We start from the raw sequence: 16,017 nt of genomic DNA on the forward strand, positions 1-16,017 counted from the left end.
GACCCTCGGGGTAACTTGTCAAGGCATCGTGCAGGATTTTACAGGTTTGCAAGCCACATTTCTCACTAAAGTAAACTAGAATCACATGTTTAAAACCTTGTACAATGGTTTGAACATTTCATCCCTTATGCAGGGCTCAATGCATACTATTGTTTTAAACCCAACCAACTTATTATTATTCTATGTACACACACACACACACACACACACACACACACACACACACACACACACACACAACTAGAGCTAAGTGAATGCTATTTAAAATAACTGCAAATACTCATCCAAATTCTTTAATATATTTGTTTCAGACATTCTCATGCCTTTCAGTGAGTCTTTTTTAGGTAAAATTCCCCCCAGTGCAAGGACTTTGCTCCATTTAAGACTTTTCAGATGGGTTTGACTAGGACTTAGGTTGCACATAAGCTTTGTGTTTGCACAACAAACATCATCTTGGCCAGCACACCAGGGACTGAACTGGCTGCCTCCACAGCAATAGATTCTTGAGTGTCCACTGCTTCAGCTAAAGAGCCAGACTCTAACATGATCTGGACTGGCACAGACAGGAATGCTCTATTGTTTACACATCTCCGGTCAGCAGAAAGTCATTCCAAGCAGTTGAGGCCCAGCAGAGTTCAATCCCCACATCTATGACAGCTCTTGTCTATGCTGATGCACTAAGGGTTGAACCAGGGATCCATGCTTCATGGCAGATATAGACCAGCTGGGGAGCCTGGTCCAAAAAGGAGAGTCATGACAAGAGGCACCAGAAGTACAATTCCCAGGTGCCCCTGAAGTATTTCAGGACACATTAATTACAAACTGACCTCAACAACATGTTTTGATTTGTTCAGCAAACTGAAATGAAACATTTTGATTTGAGAATGTTGAAATATTTCACTCGGATCAGAAATGTTTCATCAGACATTTCTTAAACAAACATGTTCAGAATTTTCTATTCCACAAATATTTCAACTTTTTGTCCTGAGAGAGAATAAAACAAACTTTTGATAATTATGACTTTGGATTACTAGTTTGAGTATAGTATCAATAACCACTAGGATCCAAAAATCCACCCATCCCCAAAATTACAAGTTTGCCTTAAACATTGTGATATTTAAAACCAACATTAAACTTGGGAGTTCTGGTGTTAAGACTTTAGGGTTCATATTTTTAAGATTTTCTCCACAAGGATAGGAGCTAGATATTTCCTTTAAAAAAAATTAAATCTGAAATTCCATATAATCAACTGACTTTGAGAATAGGGGCTTAAGAAAAATATAAACAATTATGAGATTCACACTAAAATGGTAAAAGATGGGAAGACTGTTATTATTCTTACTAGTAATATAATTGGGGCAAAAAATTCCTAACAAGGAATTGCACATATGGAATTACTGTCTCTTTAAACCACCATAACTACTACTTCTTTGCAGAGAGAGTCTTTTGTATCAAGGACAATAGTACTTAGTACTATTTAGGGACAGTATGATGAGGTAAGGAAGGCACAGCTTTGCCCAGAATAGGAATCAGGTAAATAGCGTTTGCTCCTTATGGGTCCAAGAACATAAGAACGGCCATACTGGATCGGACCAAAGGTCCATCTAACCCTGTATCCTGTCTGCCGACAGTGTAGCTCCTTAACAGCAACAAGTTATAAGTGGTATACAGCTAAATATTTATTATTAGACAATTTTTGCTTGAAGATGACAGAGCCTCAAAACATTTCCTACTGATTTGTCCTGGTCTGGGTTGATATAGTAGCTCTACAACCCTGTAAGTTCTGCTTCCTCCCAAAACATCTAAGAGACTCTCCATTTCTTTCAGACAGCTCTGAGGGGCCCTCTGTGTGTGGCCCCTAGCCCTCAGGCTCCTTATCACAGCCACCAACCTCTTCTTTCAAAACAGGATGGAACCCGCCGGTAGGGCTCATCTGAACTGTGCCTTACTTGTCTGAAGGGGTCAGAGTTGTCATTAAGCAAACCTGTAAGCAGCCACAAAGTGTGGCATGGTACGGTGAAAGAAGAGCTGATGGGCTCTCATTAATCCTGAAATCCTTACGCAAGCAAATTGTACCCTTAATGGCAATGGGAATTATGACTGAACAAGAACTGGGGGGAAAAAACTTCAAGAAGGACTTCATGAGTGGGTTCATGAGTGGGTTTTGTGTTTCAAGACTGGCATTAAAAAGAAAATAAATCATGGACTACAACCTTTAGTACCAAGTTTCGGCCTGAAGTTGAGTTACTAACTATTGGGAGAGAGAAAGCATTCCTAAGGCGATGGTGGTATAACCTTCATTAGAACAGCCTGGGTAGAGCTGCTATCGGAAAGACTTCTAAAAAGTTGGTGGATGAAATTATAATTTTTGTCATATGGCACCTAGAGGCAAATTTGAAAACAATTATTTGTGAACGCTATACAGACATTATCTTACAGCTTTCTCATCAATAATAGTTCCCCCCCCCCCCCCCTCCAACTAATTCAGAAGTGGAGAATAAGCCAAGGTTCCAATTAAGGACAATAAACTACATGAGCTGTTTTATAGCTTGTCCTTCTGATGAGTCTGTACTCTAGAAATGCCTTTTTTGTCTGTTGCAGATACATATTAAAATATCCTTTTGTTTATACAAACTGGATTTACCCCCTTAAGCTTATTCCTTTATGGGGAAATAAATAAGCAGAATTCATATTCAGTCCAGCACCTGCTGAAGCTGTCAGCTGCTGTGTTTGTCATATTTCAATCAAAGCTAAAGCCAGCCAGCCATTCTTATACTGCACAGTCCCTACATACTCGAGGACCAGAATTAATGAATTAGCTATTGATTAAATTCCACTCTAGCAAATCCACCGTGGCAAATAAATGAACTACCCGGGGCACATGTAGGCCACGGCCAGACATGTCCGGGCAATCGATCAGTAGTTAGTATTCTTTTGGGATATAAGAACAGCTGATGATAATATGACATGTAGGGAAAGGCAATGTAGAAACAGTCTGTTTCTGGATGAGCAGATTATAAAATTGGAAGGTATTTCTGATCTTTTTGCACTCATGTGTTATGACATATTTAGTTTGTAAATAATACAGGAACATGCATAAATGTTTACAGTACAGAAAATACAAAGACATACATAAAGTTAAAGCCAAGGGCAAAAAAGATGAGATCCTGAATTGAGTTTTTATCATCAAACAAGCTTTGACTGTATCTGTATGTGTGACAGAAAAATAGCAAGCTTAATTTCACCCAATGATTAGCTTATTCACAAGCAAATATAAAATTCAAAGGAAATGTAGAAATGATAAACAGCAAACTAAAGTTCCTTTTAAATATTGGAGAGTAAATCCATTCTGCTGATTATTTCTGAAGTTTTAGATGTTAGATTTTTGTTATGTAAAAAAAAATTGTGTTTTTGTTTCTGCAAAAGAAACATAGCTAACAGGAACTCCAGGCCCAGAAGTGTAATAAAATCACATCAACAATAACATACATATATGAGGCTAACTGTTTTATTGTTTGTGTAATTTTGATAAATGTTTTGGCACTGTATGTCCATTAGTTATAGTCTCTCTTTTGGAAAATGTTAGCTCCCACCATGGATCTTTTAAAGAAAAGAATTAGTGTGTATGTCACTACTTGGCTGCCTCTGTAGTCTGTCAGCCTGGTACTATTATTACTGTTGAGAAGTTTGCCCATGAATGGTGGTGGGAGGAAGAGGAGAAGCAGATTGCAAACAGTGATTTCAGGAGGCCCAGACAAACACACACACACACACACCTTTTAAGATGGTTTATTAATTATTATTGTCATGATTTGTGACTGTTTCGCTCACAGTTACCTTAGATCCCATTATCAGTGTGAAATGGTTCTCTTCCACATTCATTCTCCTCCCCTTATTGAATGGTAAGTTTGAGTTTCATTCTCCCTTCATTTAACTGCCTTACATTTATTTTGCTTCTTATTTAGTCATATCACAAAATGATGACCAATAACCAGGTTTGTTCAGCCAGTTAAAGATGAGAGATTTTTTATTTCAGCAGCTCAGCTGGCCATAACTCTAATAGTAAAGATGACCACTAAGAAGTTCCGTAACTATTTTAATTTTTCTAATGCTCCTTATTCTGAAACGAGTGAACATGCCCTCAAATTATATTTTTTACTGTGATTACAAGTAGCTGAGATTTAAGAAAAAACAAATGCAATACCATACCTTGGACTGAGGATGTGTATTATGGGAGCTGATAGCTCATTTGGCTCATCTTCCACAGTTGTAATTTGGGTTTTATTGCTTTTCACGCAACCATACCCGGTGCAGACTTCAACCTTAGTGCAAAAGAAAGATACTTGTACAAAACCAGTTACAGAAGTTAACTAACACTGTTACTAGTTTAACCTTCCTGTCTCCCTTAAATTAGTTTTTCCTCGCCATCAGTGAATTCTACATATCCAGGAAAATATAATTTTAAGATAAGTGCTTAGATACTGTGTCCTCCTTTATTGTCCAAGGCATGGACACATTTATACATCTGATGCAAAATTCTAGTCTGAGTTACACAGGATTCAATAAAGTCACTGAAGGTTTTTTTATTGATGTACTTAACAGTAGACTCTGGAACATAAGACTGAGAAAGTGTACAGCCTAATCATCACAGGATTAGGAGACTAAAAACTTCTAAATTCTAATTTTGACTCTGCTTTCTTTTCTGGCCTAACACAAGTCACTTTACCTTCCTGTGTTTAACAGGTTCCTCTCAGTAAAACATCCCAAGTATGTTTATTTTACGATTGTATTTTATGTTGAGGATGAAAAATCCTATACAAATACTATATTTCACTATTAAAAATCTCACAGGAAAGCAACCTTCTATTCCTGTGACTAATCTAGATAGAAGAAAGTTGGCAAGTGAAGAATAGTAATGTCACCCATGCATTAGCAATATGGAGGTCATTCAATACACGGAAGCAGAAACAAACAAGTGATCATACATGAAGATAAGCAGTAAGATAGACACACATACAGATAATGTTGTTTCCAAGGTACATGGTAAGGGGCAGGGAGAGAAATGATACATCAAAACCAGATTCCAGCTGAACAATCTGATTTTACCTAATAGATTGGTCTGAATGTTGGCCCAATACAATGATTGGGAAAACTGAAGTGCTATAAACAAAAGCAATCAATATTGCAAGGAACAGAAGGTGACTATGGTATATTAATACCAAGAGTCCCTAAGTGTTGCAGTACTCCGAATTTGCATTACTATTGAGAAAAGACAAATGTGTTTCCAAGAATCATTGGGAAAGTCATATGTGTATTCATGGATGGAGGTCTGCTGTTACAGAGGGGCTGGAACACAGAAATCTGTTATGGAGTGCCTGTCTGTGACGTTTATTTATGGCATGTGGTAACTGGATGCAAATTTTAGAACAGAGTATACATGACAACTACCAAGGCCTTTCCATACATAATGTAAACGAAGTCTGGAATAGTTAGAATTAGAAGCCAGGAAACTGCACTTTTTTTAAAGTGCATCAATACAATTCACTAAATTGATAAATATTTAAAGCTTTCTGTTGAGCTTTTCTTCTCCAAAATGCATTCACCATTTTGACTTTTGGTAGATACCTGTAGACAAGGAGTTGGAGACAGACAGGAAGAAAAAAAGATGTCATTCTCAAAAGCATAAGAAAGTACCACTATGATTTCATGGATCAGTGCTGCTTCCTCCACAGAAAAAGGAGGGGGGAGGAGGGAGGGCGAAAGATGATAAAAAGGATGACAAATGCGATATCATTATTTCTCTGTGCTGATATATTATGCATGCCTGATGTTTCTAAAACAATTGCAATTTTCTTTTAATGAGTAGAAGTAAAGCCTTTGCCTCCTTGTAATATATATATATATATATATATATATATAGAGAGAGAGAGAGAGAGAGAGAGAGAGAGAGAGAGAGAGAGAGACTTTGCTAATGTCATAGCATAGGGAATTTAGGGGAAAGCAAATGGAGTTCTGAGCGTGAAAAGGGGAAATATGAAAATTGTAGATGAACTCAAAATTATTCTGAAAATAAAATTGTGTATGTACAAATAAGTCTACAAATACATACATGAACCAATGTATACCATGCATGAGTACTTTTATATAAAGATACAAGCATTCATGGCACCTCTTGATCACTGAGGCATAGAAATATAGAAAGAAATTATTTCCAGCTCTATATCCATACAGAGGTGTATATCCCTATAATCACAATTCTGCCCTGAAGTACACATAATTTATGTAAAGTTAATATAGGCTGGAGACTGAAAACAAAATTGTTCTGACCTGTATATTGTATATAGTGAATGGAGACAAATCTTCTAAAAGAAAGGAACCAGGTTCGTTCATTCCAGTCTTGTACTGCTTATTATTTACATAGATAGAATACTCTGTGACAACGCCATTTGGATTTGAAGGCGATGTCCAGATGACACGTACAGCTGTACTGTTGATGATGACAACCTCTGGAGGGAACATGCCCTCAGGCTCTAGAAATAAAGGAAGAAACTGAATAAACTCCAGCTGTCTCTGTAAAAGCACTTGTTTAACCAAATGCAGATTAGAATTTAGGTTTAGCAAAGGGTTCACTGCTTATCTGCTTTCCTCTGATGAAGTTATCACAGTCTGTAGTTCTCTGAAAATTGGCTTATTATACTCTCAGTTAGAAACCATGAGAGTTGGTGGTAAAATGCTTTATACCACCAGAATAGTGTTAATCTTCAATGGTATGTGACCAGTGGGATATGATAAGTTATTCACCCATCTGTACTGCCAACACATAGTTATTATTTTTATGCTTCCCCACCCCTGTCAAAAAAGATGCGATTTTGCTTTTTAAGCAAAAACTAACACAAAATACATTGCATCTGGTGAAACATGACAACTTGTTTGATGTTCTGAGCCTTGTAAGTCAAGCAATATGAAGCAATATGCAATATTGTCATTATGTAAATGGTTTTGAATGTTGATTACCATAGGTAATGATGAAGTCTAACACCAAAAAAAACCTTCCTTAGCGTTAAATTACACAATTATTAAAGCATGTCAGAAATAACTATGCCAAGACCTATTTTCATCCTAAGAGCCCATCTTAAGCAGTTGAAAAATTGCCCTTGCGATCAATTCTATTTTATAAACAAAAGGTGCTGACCTTTGGCATCACCAAGGAAATGGAATCCTCACTTAAAGTGCTTTGCTAATGACCTGGAACACTTGCTTCTGAGATAATGATATTATAATGTTTATAATGAGACTTTATAAAGCCAAAAAGATTAGAAAGACCATTCCAAACACATTTCAGATTCACAAGAGTTTTTTTTTTTCCTCTCTCTTCCCCACCAGCTAACTGGCTTGGAAATGACTCATAGGGAAATTTTCTCAGAGGCTGAACTTGCACATTACATTTCTAGTGACTCAGGAAAGGTCCTGTGTCTGACTGTCATGTCAAACGCACATCGCCTCAAAGAGCAAATCTTTTTAAAAACCATTAATTGTTTTTAAATTCACCCATTTATTGACATGAACTCAATTCCAAATTTAGTGAACATAGATAGTCATACACAGAGGAAGATGAGAACAAAGTGGGTTAATATCTGCTATTAGAGCTTTGTGTTTTGTCTCAGTGGGCCACTTTATTGATCTGCCACTTGATAACAACTAGCACTTAAGCATTTTAGCGTTTTAGCCCTTTTGCCTTTTATACCGGAAATTTTATAATGAAAGGATGACTGATCTCAACCCTAACAAAAATCAATCATTTTCATTCTCAGATTTTAAAGCAAGCTGCTTTCAGTAGGAACCAACCTCCATCTGAAGTAGTTACATGTACCACCTCACTATTGACTCTGTGGGCGCCATTGAAAACTTGAATGAAAACCTGATACTCGGTGTTGGGATGCAAGTCACCAATGATAGTATAGTTTACATTGTCCTGGATGCTCAGAGAATTGTTATAAGTAGTGGAGTTCCAGAAGAGGATGAAATATTCAACATCTCCCTGCAACTCTTGCAGTGCTGGGAAAGAAAAACATCAGTCAATGAAACAATATTTTGGGAGGTTAAAGGGGACATATTCAGTAGGTTTCTGTTAGTAAATATACGCTTACTCATTGCCTCATATAAATAGAAAGAACAGAATTCTCCCATACTTGTTCCAAAGCTTCATTGCTTGATTTTGCATCCTAATTTAGACTAGTAAATATAGTATACTTCTCTGTGATAGCCCCATCAAAAAGAACAGAACTCCCTGTGGCATAAGGAGCAATTTTAATAGGTGCAATTTTCTACACAGTTGGTGCATAGGTTTTATGCCTCACCTCACCAAAGGATTGAAGGAGTGGAACCAAATCAGGCTCTCCTGTGGTTCTATTTTAAGATATAAGGCTTCAATCTTAATTACCAACCATACTTCACATCACTCGGGCAGTGCACAGTCACCTTAAAGTGAATGTGAATGTAATTTATGCCCATTTTAAGGCTCCTTTAATTTGTTAGAGAGGTGGAAAGGGGCTTTAGTATAAATGACAATCTGGCCTTTAGTATTTAGGACCATTAATGTGGCTTGCTGGGTATATATGAGCAATTAAGCATTTTTCCTACACAAGCATTGATAAGCCATATTTCACTCTGAATTGTCTCTTGCCCCCAATACTATCATGTTTCTTTGACGTAATGAAGACAGGTCTATGCTGTAATAGTATGGTTTTCCAATAGCCATATTGGAGGGCCTGTAACCATAATGGAAGGCCTAAAGCCTTCCTCTGCAGCCAGACTGAAAAGCAGCAGCCATTAGCTATAAAGCCTGGAGTCACATACTCACACTCTGTCTAAATTGCATTAAAATAATGTCACACCAGGCTGTTCAGAAGGAGATCCTGTCCTAATGGCACCCACTGACAAAGAAATAGATCTCAAGATGGGCAGAGAAAACGCAGCTTAACAGCATTTCATCTGGCAAGAAACTGGTTATCAATAGTTGAGGTTGTGTAATCCCCACTCTATGATTATTGTTCTTACTTTCCTATTGTTTGTCTGTGTGACCTCTGTGGCTACATCTAGACTGCAAGCCTCTTTCGAAAGAGGCTTTTTCGAAAGTATCTTTCGAAAAAGCCTCTTTCGAAAAAGAGTGTCTAGACTGCAAGCAGTACTTTCGATAAAGCAAGCTGCTTTTTCGAAAGAGAGCACCCAGGCAGTCTGGACGCTCTCTTTCGAAAAAGCCCTGTTTGCATTCAAGAATGCCTTTTTTCAAAAGAGCACTTTCGAAAAAAGGTGTTCTTCCTCGTGAATTAGGTTTTCCGCCATCGAAAGAAAAGCCGTGTTCTTTTGATTTAATTTCGAAAGAACGCGGCTGTAGTCTAGACGCAGGAGAAGTTTTTTCGAAAAAAGGCTACTTTTTTCAAAAAAACCCTCGAGTCTGGACACAGCCTGTCTGGTTTGTAATTATTTCTGTCTGCTGTATAAGTTTTTTTGCTAGGTGTAAATCAACTGAAGTGATGGGGTATGATCGGTTAGGTAATTCTGTTACAGTATGTTACAATTGGCTAGTAAAATTATACTAAAAATTAGTTAAAGTATAGCTAGTCAGGACTTTTTTCACTAAATAAACTGGGGTCCAAGGAGACCAGCAGGAAAAGGGAAAGAGGAAAAAAGAAGAAAAGGAAAAGGGAAAGGAAGAAAGGAACACCAAGAAGAAGGAGGGAAGACTGGAAGAAGAACTCACCTCCAAGACAGCCTAAGACCAGAGCTGCCAGGACTCCTCTGCATGACTATGTCATGCAGCAGCTAAGATCCAGAGAGACTGACCTTGCCTAGCCAACAGGGGATGTCTGTCTGCCTTTATCAGGAATAGTGAGCATGACACTGTATGCTTAGCATGTGTATTCTGCTTGCTTGGGAATTGTCAACAAATAGAGAATAAAAATACTACTGAGTAAGGCTCTTTCAGTGGCAAAAGATCTTGCAGACCCACAGGAAGTTATGCCCTGAGCCCTAGGAATTGGGTAAGGTGGGGTGTTTACATTAACAGGGTTGTACCTTGGGCCCTAGGAACTGGGTAAAGGTATGTGTCCCTGAAGTGTGGAAGGACAAGAGAAATTTGTGTGGGTAACAGTGCTTCCAAACCTAGTATAATAACACTGGCTGCAAGATAGAGGAACACTCATTGTACAGGGACAGCCATGAAGCTGAGGTTTTCATGCACCTCCTGTAAACTTCCTGAGAAGGGGCAGGGGAGCAATTATCTTATCAATGATAAACAATACGGCTGCGTCTAGACTGGCAAGTTATTCCGCAAAAGCATTTGCTTTTGCGGAAAAACTTGCCAGCTGTCTACACTGGCCACTTGAATTTGCGCAAGAACACTGACGATCTAATGTAAGATTGTCAGTGTTCTCGCGCAAATACTATGATGCTCCCACTCGGGAAAAAGCCCTCTTGCGCAAAACCTGTTTCGCGCAAAAAAGCCCCAATGGCGAAAATGGTGATCAGGGCTTTCTTGCGCAAAACCATGTCTAGATTGGCACGGACGCTTTTCCGCAAAAAGTGCTTTTGTGCAAAAGCATCCATGCCAATCTAGATGCTCTTTTCCGCAAATGCTTTTAACAGAAAAACTGTTCCGTTAAAAGCATTTGTGGAAAATCATGGCAGTCTAACGTAGCCCCCAACTTCAGATCAGATCAGTCACAACACTATCCCATCATCCAGCAAACTAAAACAATAAAATAAAAAAGGTTCAACAGAAAAATTCTGACCAATCCTTATATATATTGCTTTACATGGAATAAGGTACTTTTCTGATACACAGCATTGTAGTTTAGGGTAGTAAAAAATATCAATAGCTCTTCAAGGGGAACACAACCAGGCCTGCTGACATAAAATGATGACATCATCAGAAGTTGAAGGCAAACATGTTTTCTATTAGACACTGCCTCTTTTTGGTGGCAGAAATTCATAATTAAAGGTCTGAACCTGCTTTATTTTCACCTGTTTCATTGGTAAAGGATCAGACTCTAAGTCCCAGGGTGCGTGTACACAGCAGGGCTTAACTTGAAATAAGTTACGGAAATTGAGCTACATCAATTGCGTAGCTTATTTCAAAATAGCTTATTTCAAGATTGGCAGTGTCTATACAACACTTATTTCGAAATAGAACACTCTTCCTCTGACTTTCCTTACTCCTCATACAATGAGGATTACAGGAGTCAGAGTAAGAAGTCCTCCAGCTTGACAGTATTTTGACATTATTTCTAAATAACTGCCTGCTTTGTAGACGTGGACTAAGTTATTTTGAAATAATGTTGCTGTGTAGACACACCCCAAAAGTCAGCCATTCTCAGTATATTTTCCCTCTAATAGAAGGATATTGAGGCAAGCTATTTTAAGGTCTTCCTTGGTGCTGACAAACCAAGGAAAAGATTTAGAAACTAATATTATAAAAATAAGGAATATTATATCGATTCAGAATAGTTAATTTGTTCAGTGTAACATATTTAACAATGAAGTAAGATGATAATTTGCAACAAGGCTTTCTATTACTAACCCTCACTTGAAGCTAAACCTTTGTATTCATAAAGAGATATTGAGAAAATGTTTTTTAAGTATGAATGAAAATAAAACCAGGTAGAATTATCTACAGCCAACAGGTCAGAGATTTAGATTACTAACATAATGAAACTTCAGTGAGCTGCTTCAGATCTATTAGGTTTGTCAGGTTTTATAAGCATGCTTACTTCAGGCATGCAATTATAAAACAAAGAGCCTATATTTATTAAGCACCACCAGGCAGTCCTTTCAAAATAATTTGCATATAAGTTATGAAGAAGTTTTCCACTTCTGTAATAGTAGATTTTCATATTAAGAGGCAGAATAATAAGTGAGCAAGTAGCAAGACTTACAAAGTCACTCATGCTGAAGAAACCTGTAAATCCCATACAAAGAGACAAAAATATACATAAAGACAACACTATGTACTCTTCCTTTATGGATTGAAAAGAACCTTCACATGTTTAAATTCTCTTTTTTCCCCACCCCTCATTAAAAGAATGTGTAGTAAAAATGTGACCAAACTTTGCAAAATGTTCATGTTCTTTCCACCTTCTTTAGGGTCCTTTCAGAGACAGCGAGTGCAATAAGTTAATTAAAATAAGGATTTTGTGTCCTGAGAGAGAAATGCAGACCGCCATAACTGATGACAGGTTAATATTTAATTAGTGTAACAAATACTAAGTACACTTACTTGGCTTTGACCATTCCACTTCTATAGCTGTATGATTAAGAGTTTGCACAGTGAGGCTACTCCCCTTCTTTGGAAATCCTGCTAATGTAGTACCAATCACTTCCTCACTTGATGTATATCCTGCTTCATTGTGTACTATGAGTTTATACTCATATGTTGTGTACCTAAGACATTTAAAAAAATAATCCTCACAAAAGAAGAAAATACTGATTTTATCACATTTCAGACACAAAACACTCAGCATTATCCTTCAAGCAGTGTCAGACAAGCCTTGCTTTTTCTCTAAAGCTACCTTGGTGCACTATTTGAGCATATGCAAAATCTGTAATAGAATCATTGCGTGTTTGGTGAAAATACTTGGCTAACACTAACATGGTAACAAAAACAAAATACTATTTTTCATTTCTTCCTATTTATTATTTCTGGGGTGATGTGATATAGCTCAGTTCAGGATGTAATTATGAAAGTGGCAAATTGCCAAAGTTTGGATTAATCCAGTGATGTTTCGCTGCTCCCCATTTCAAAAATTCAATGTCAAATTCCAGAACAGTGCTTGTGATAGCTATTCTTAATACATCCGCTGCCCTTCTGCAATAACCATAACAAAAACGTAACAAAGAAATCAGTAGGAGAGAGGCAACTAAATGCCTTTGAAGATCTGGGCCAGAGCAACTAAGATTGCAAATCCAGTTTATAATTTCCTCTACAACTATACTCTGACCTACTCAAATTGTTAGAAGCCAAACTGACAATGACCAATTAGAGGAAATAACTATCACACTCTCGTTCTTCAGCTGTTCAAAAGGTATCTTAATATACATAGGTAGTGTTTTGTAATTTGCTATTTGTATTATAAAAATGAGAAAACGGTTAACATTGGTATAATTAGAAAAAGATGGAATAATCTAATCCAAATGTTGATTTTAATAACATCACTATGAAATATACTTATGTCAATATGATAGTGGAACATCCAATAAATACAGAATATTTGGAGATTGCATTGGAAAAATGTGAATTTCCTGTGCTTCTTTTCTCTACTGTGACACATTGTATTAAAACAGATACTAGGCCACATTTTGAACATACCTTGGCACCCAGCAATTCTAATTTAGGCGCCTAAAAAAAAAGCCATATTTTCAAAAGAGCTAAATCCCCCCGAGAAGCTTCTATTGAAAAGAGAACCTAGTTGTGCTGAGACTTTTTGAAAATCTAATTCATTACATGCCCAAATGAAAGCTAAGCTATTCTGAAAAGCTCACCAGTTGTTGTGATGATCACTTTTGAAAAACTGGTGCATTCTAATTACCATGTCCAACATTTCAATCATTGCCATATGTTCCATACTCCTTCCTTAGAAGTTACGGGAACTTGGACATAAAGGCTACAGCTACCCTATGACTTTTGCCTATGACACACACTCATCCATGGTGAATCCTTTTAGGGAGCAACAAGCAGCTTTTACTGAAGGTTCTCAAAATACCGTTCAAAGGCAGGTAATATTATCTTCATTTTAGAGATGGGAAAACTGATGTGCAAGGTGAAGTGACTTATCAAAGATCATGCAATAAGATTGTAGCATAATGAGAAGCAAACCCAGGTTTCATCTTTCCTTTTTCCCTACCATTATCTAACAGCTCTTTCAGTTGAAGTTGTGACAAATGCTAGAATTTTGGAAATATTTTTATGAGTCTTATGCATGCCTTAGTTTCCCCTTTTGGGTTTGCATTGCTATGAACTCTATCAGCAGGCCTGAGTCTACACTTGTGAATAGAGGATGACACGGAGGATATGTCTACATTCGCACTCTCTTTTAAGAGAGGGATACAAATGAAGACATTTGAAATTGCAAATGAAGCTGGGATTTAAATATCCCATGCTTCATTTGCATATGCACATTATGGCACTATTTTGAAATAGCACTATTTCAAAATAACAGATGCTGTTAAGACATGGTTATTTCGAGAGAAAACCCTTCTCTCGAATAACTGGTAAACCTCATTGTGGCTACGTCTAGACAGCAAGCATCTTTCGAAAGAGGCTTTTTCGAAAGATACTTTTGAAAAAGCCTCTTTTGAAAAAAGGCCATCTAGACTACAAGCAGTACTTTCAAAAAAGCAAGCCGCTTTTTCGAAAGAGAGCACCCAGGCAGTCTGGATGCTCTCTTTCAAAAAAGCACAGTTTGCATTACATAGCACCTTTTTTTGAAAGAACACTTTCAAAAAGAGGCGTTCTTCCTCATAAAACGAGGTTTTCCGCGGTTGAAAAAGCTGCCACGTTCTTTTGATTTACTTTTGAAAGAATGTGGCAGCAGTCTAGATGCAGGGGAAGTTTTTTTGAAAAAAATCCAGTAGTCTAGACACACTGTTTGAGGAATAAGGGTTATTTTGAAAGAAGAGTTTTCTCTCAAAATAACCAAGTCTTAACAACATCTGTTATTTCGAAATAGTGCTATTTTGAAATAGCACCATAATGCAAATATGCAAATGAAGCGCAGGATATTTAAATCCCCGCTTCTTTTGCAATTTCAAATGTCTTCATTTGCATCCCTCTCTCGAAAGAGAGTGCAAGTGTAGACATATCCAGAGGGAACAGAAACACCAGTGGCTGGAATGCAGTCAGCCTCCTTGACTAGCATCCAAAAGGAAGATGATTTCCTCCCTACTTGCTGCAGGGGAGCAGAGCAAAACCCTGGGCTGGAGACCAAAGGGAAGAGTTACCATGTGATTCTGAGCTGGAGTTAAGGCAGAAATTTTACACTAGGCACATAATGTTGGTATAACTACTCTCTCAGGACAGTGGAAAATCAACACGCCTGAGTGACTCAGTGATACTGACCATCACATTGTAGGCAGTGCTATGTCAAAAGGAACCCTGGACATAGCTATCATGTCTCAGGGAGGGGGAGAACCTAGGCCGGGAGGAGACGCTCTCCTGTCAGTGTAGGTAGCATCTTCTCTAGGAGCTGCAACTGTGCTCCTGCAGCACTGTTAAGTGTTGACAAGCCCAGAGGAAGAGAGATAGACCCTTTGTTAACACTTGCAGAGGCATGTAGGGCACACGCTGCACTGAAAAGCAGGCTGAGTTCACACTCACTGTGGTGCATAGTGCAGTGGTTCTCAACCACTGGTCCGCAGACTGGTGCTGGGCCACGAACCACTGGCTGCTGGGCCTTGGGTACATCACCCAGCGCCTCCGCTCCACTCCACTCCACTGTGGCTGCTCTGCCCTGCTCTGCCTCTAAGCCAAATAGTGCCGGGCAAGGTTGGGATCTTTGCCCGGATGTGGAAGAGCGGTTTGCTGCATGGTGGAAGGGCTGCATGGAGCTAAGCACAGCAGCCTTAGAGCAGCTGCAACCTGGGCAGCAGCACTCAGCTGGTGTCTGGGAGGAAGCACAAGGCTAGATGACGGGGGTGGGGCAGACATTGGAGGCTCTGGGGGCAGAGCTAGTGCTGGGGGGCTCAGAGTGTGGAGGTGGCACTGGGGGAATCTGGGGGCTGGGCTAGCAGTGGGGGGCTCTAGAGATGGTGCTAATATTTGGGAATGGGGGCTGGCATTGGAGGGATTGGGTGCAGTGGGGCTTTGCAAAAAGGAGGCTGGCACTGGGGGTCTGGAGATGGGGGGCACTAACAGGTGGGGGGATAGCACTGGGGCTTTTGGGATGGGGGCTGGCACTGGGGGTCTGAGGGTGGGAGACTGGCAATGGGGGGAATGGGTGAAGGGGACTATGGGGTCAGTGCCTA

At 38.7% G+C, this 16,017-nt stretch overlaps 1 protein-coding gene across 1 annotated transcript in view; it reads right to left on the reverse strand.

Annotated features, from left to right (window-relative positions):
• LOC102451796 (usherin) overlaps window positions 1–16,017 on the reverse strand; it is a 265,927-nt gene that overhangs the window by 225,969 nt on the left and 23,941 nt on the right. Inside the window, exons 5-8 of the mRNA XM_075925195.1 lie at window positions 12,275–12,438; window positions 7,846–8,055; window positions 6,328–6,530; window positions 4,210–4,322 (exon numbers count right to left, since the gene is read on the reverse strand). Coding sequence (XP_075781310.1) covers window positions 4,210–4,322; window positions 6,328–6,530; window positions 7,846–8,055; window positions 12,275–12,438 — 690 coding nt within the window. The remainder of the gene's footprint in view (window positions 1–4,209; window positions 4,323–6,327; window positions 6,531–7,845; window positions 8,056–12,274; window positions 12,439–16,017) is intronic.

The sequence above is a fragment of the Pelodiscus sinensis genome, chromosome 3, assembly GCF_049634645.1.
Source record: "Pelodiscus sinensis isolate JC-2024 chromosome 3, ASM4963464v1, whole genome shotgun sequence".
NCBI lineage: Eukaryota > Metazoa > Chordata > Testudines > Trionychidae > Pelodiscus > Pelodiscus sinensis.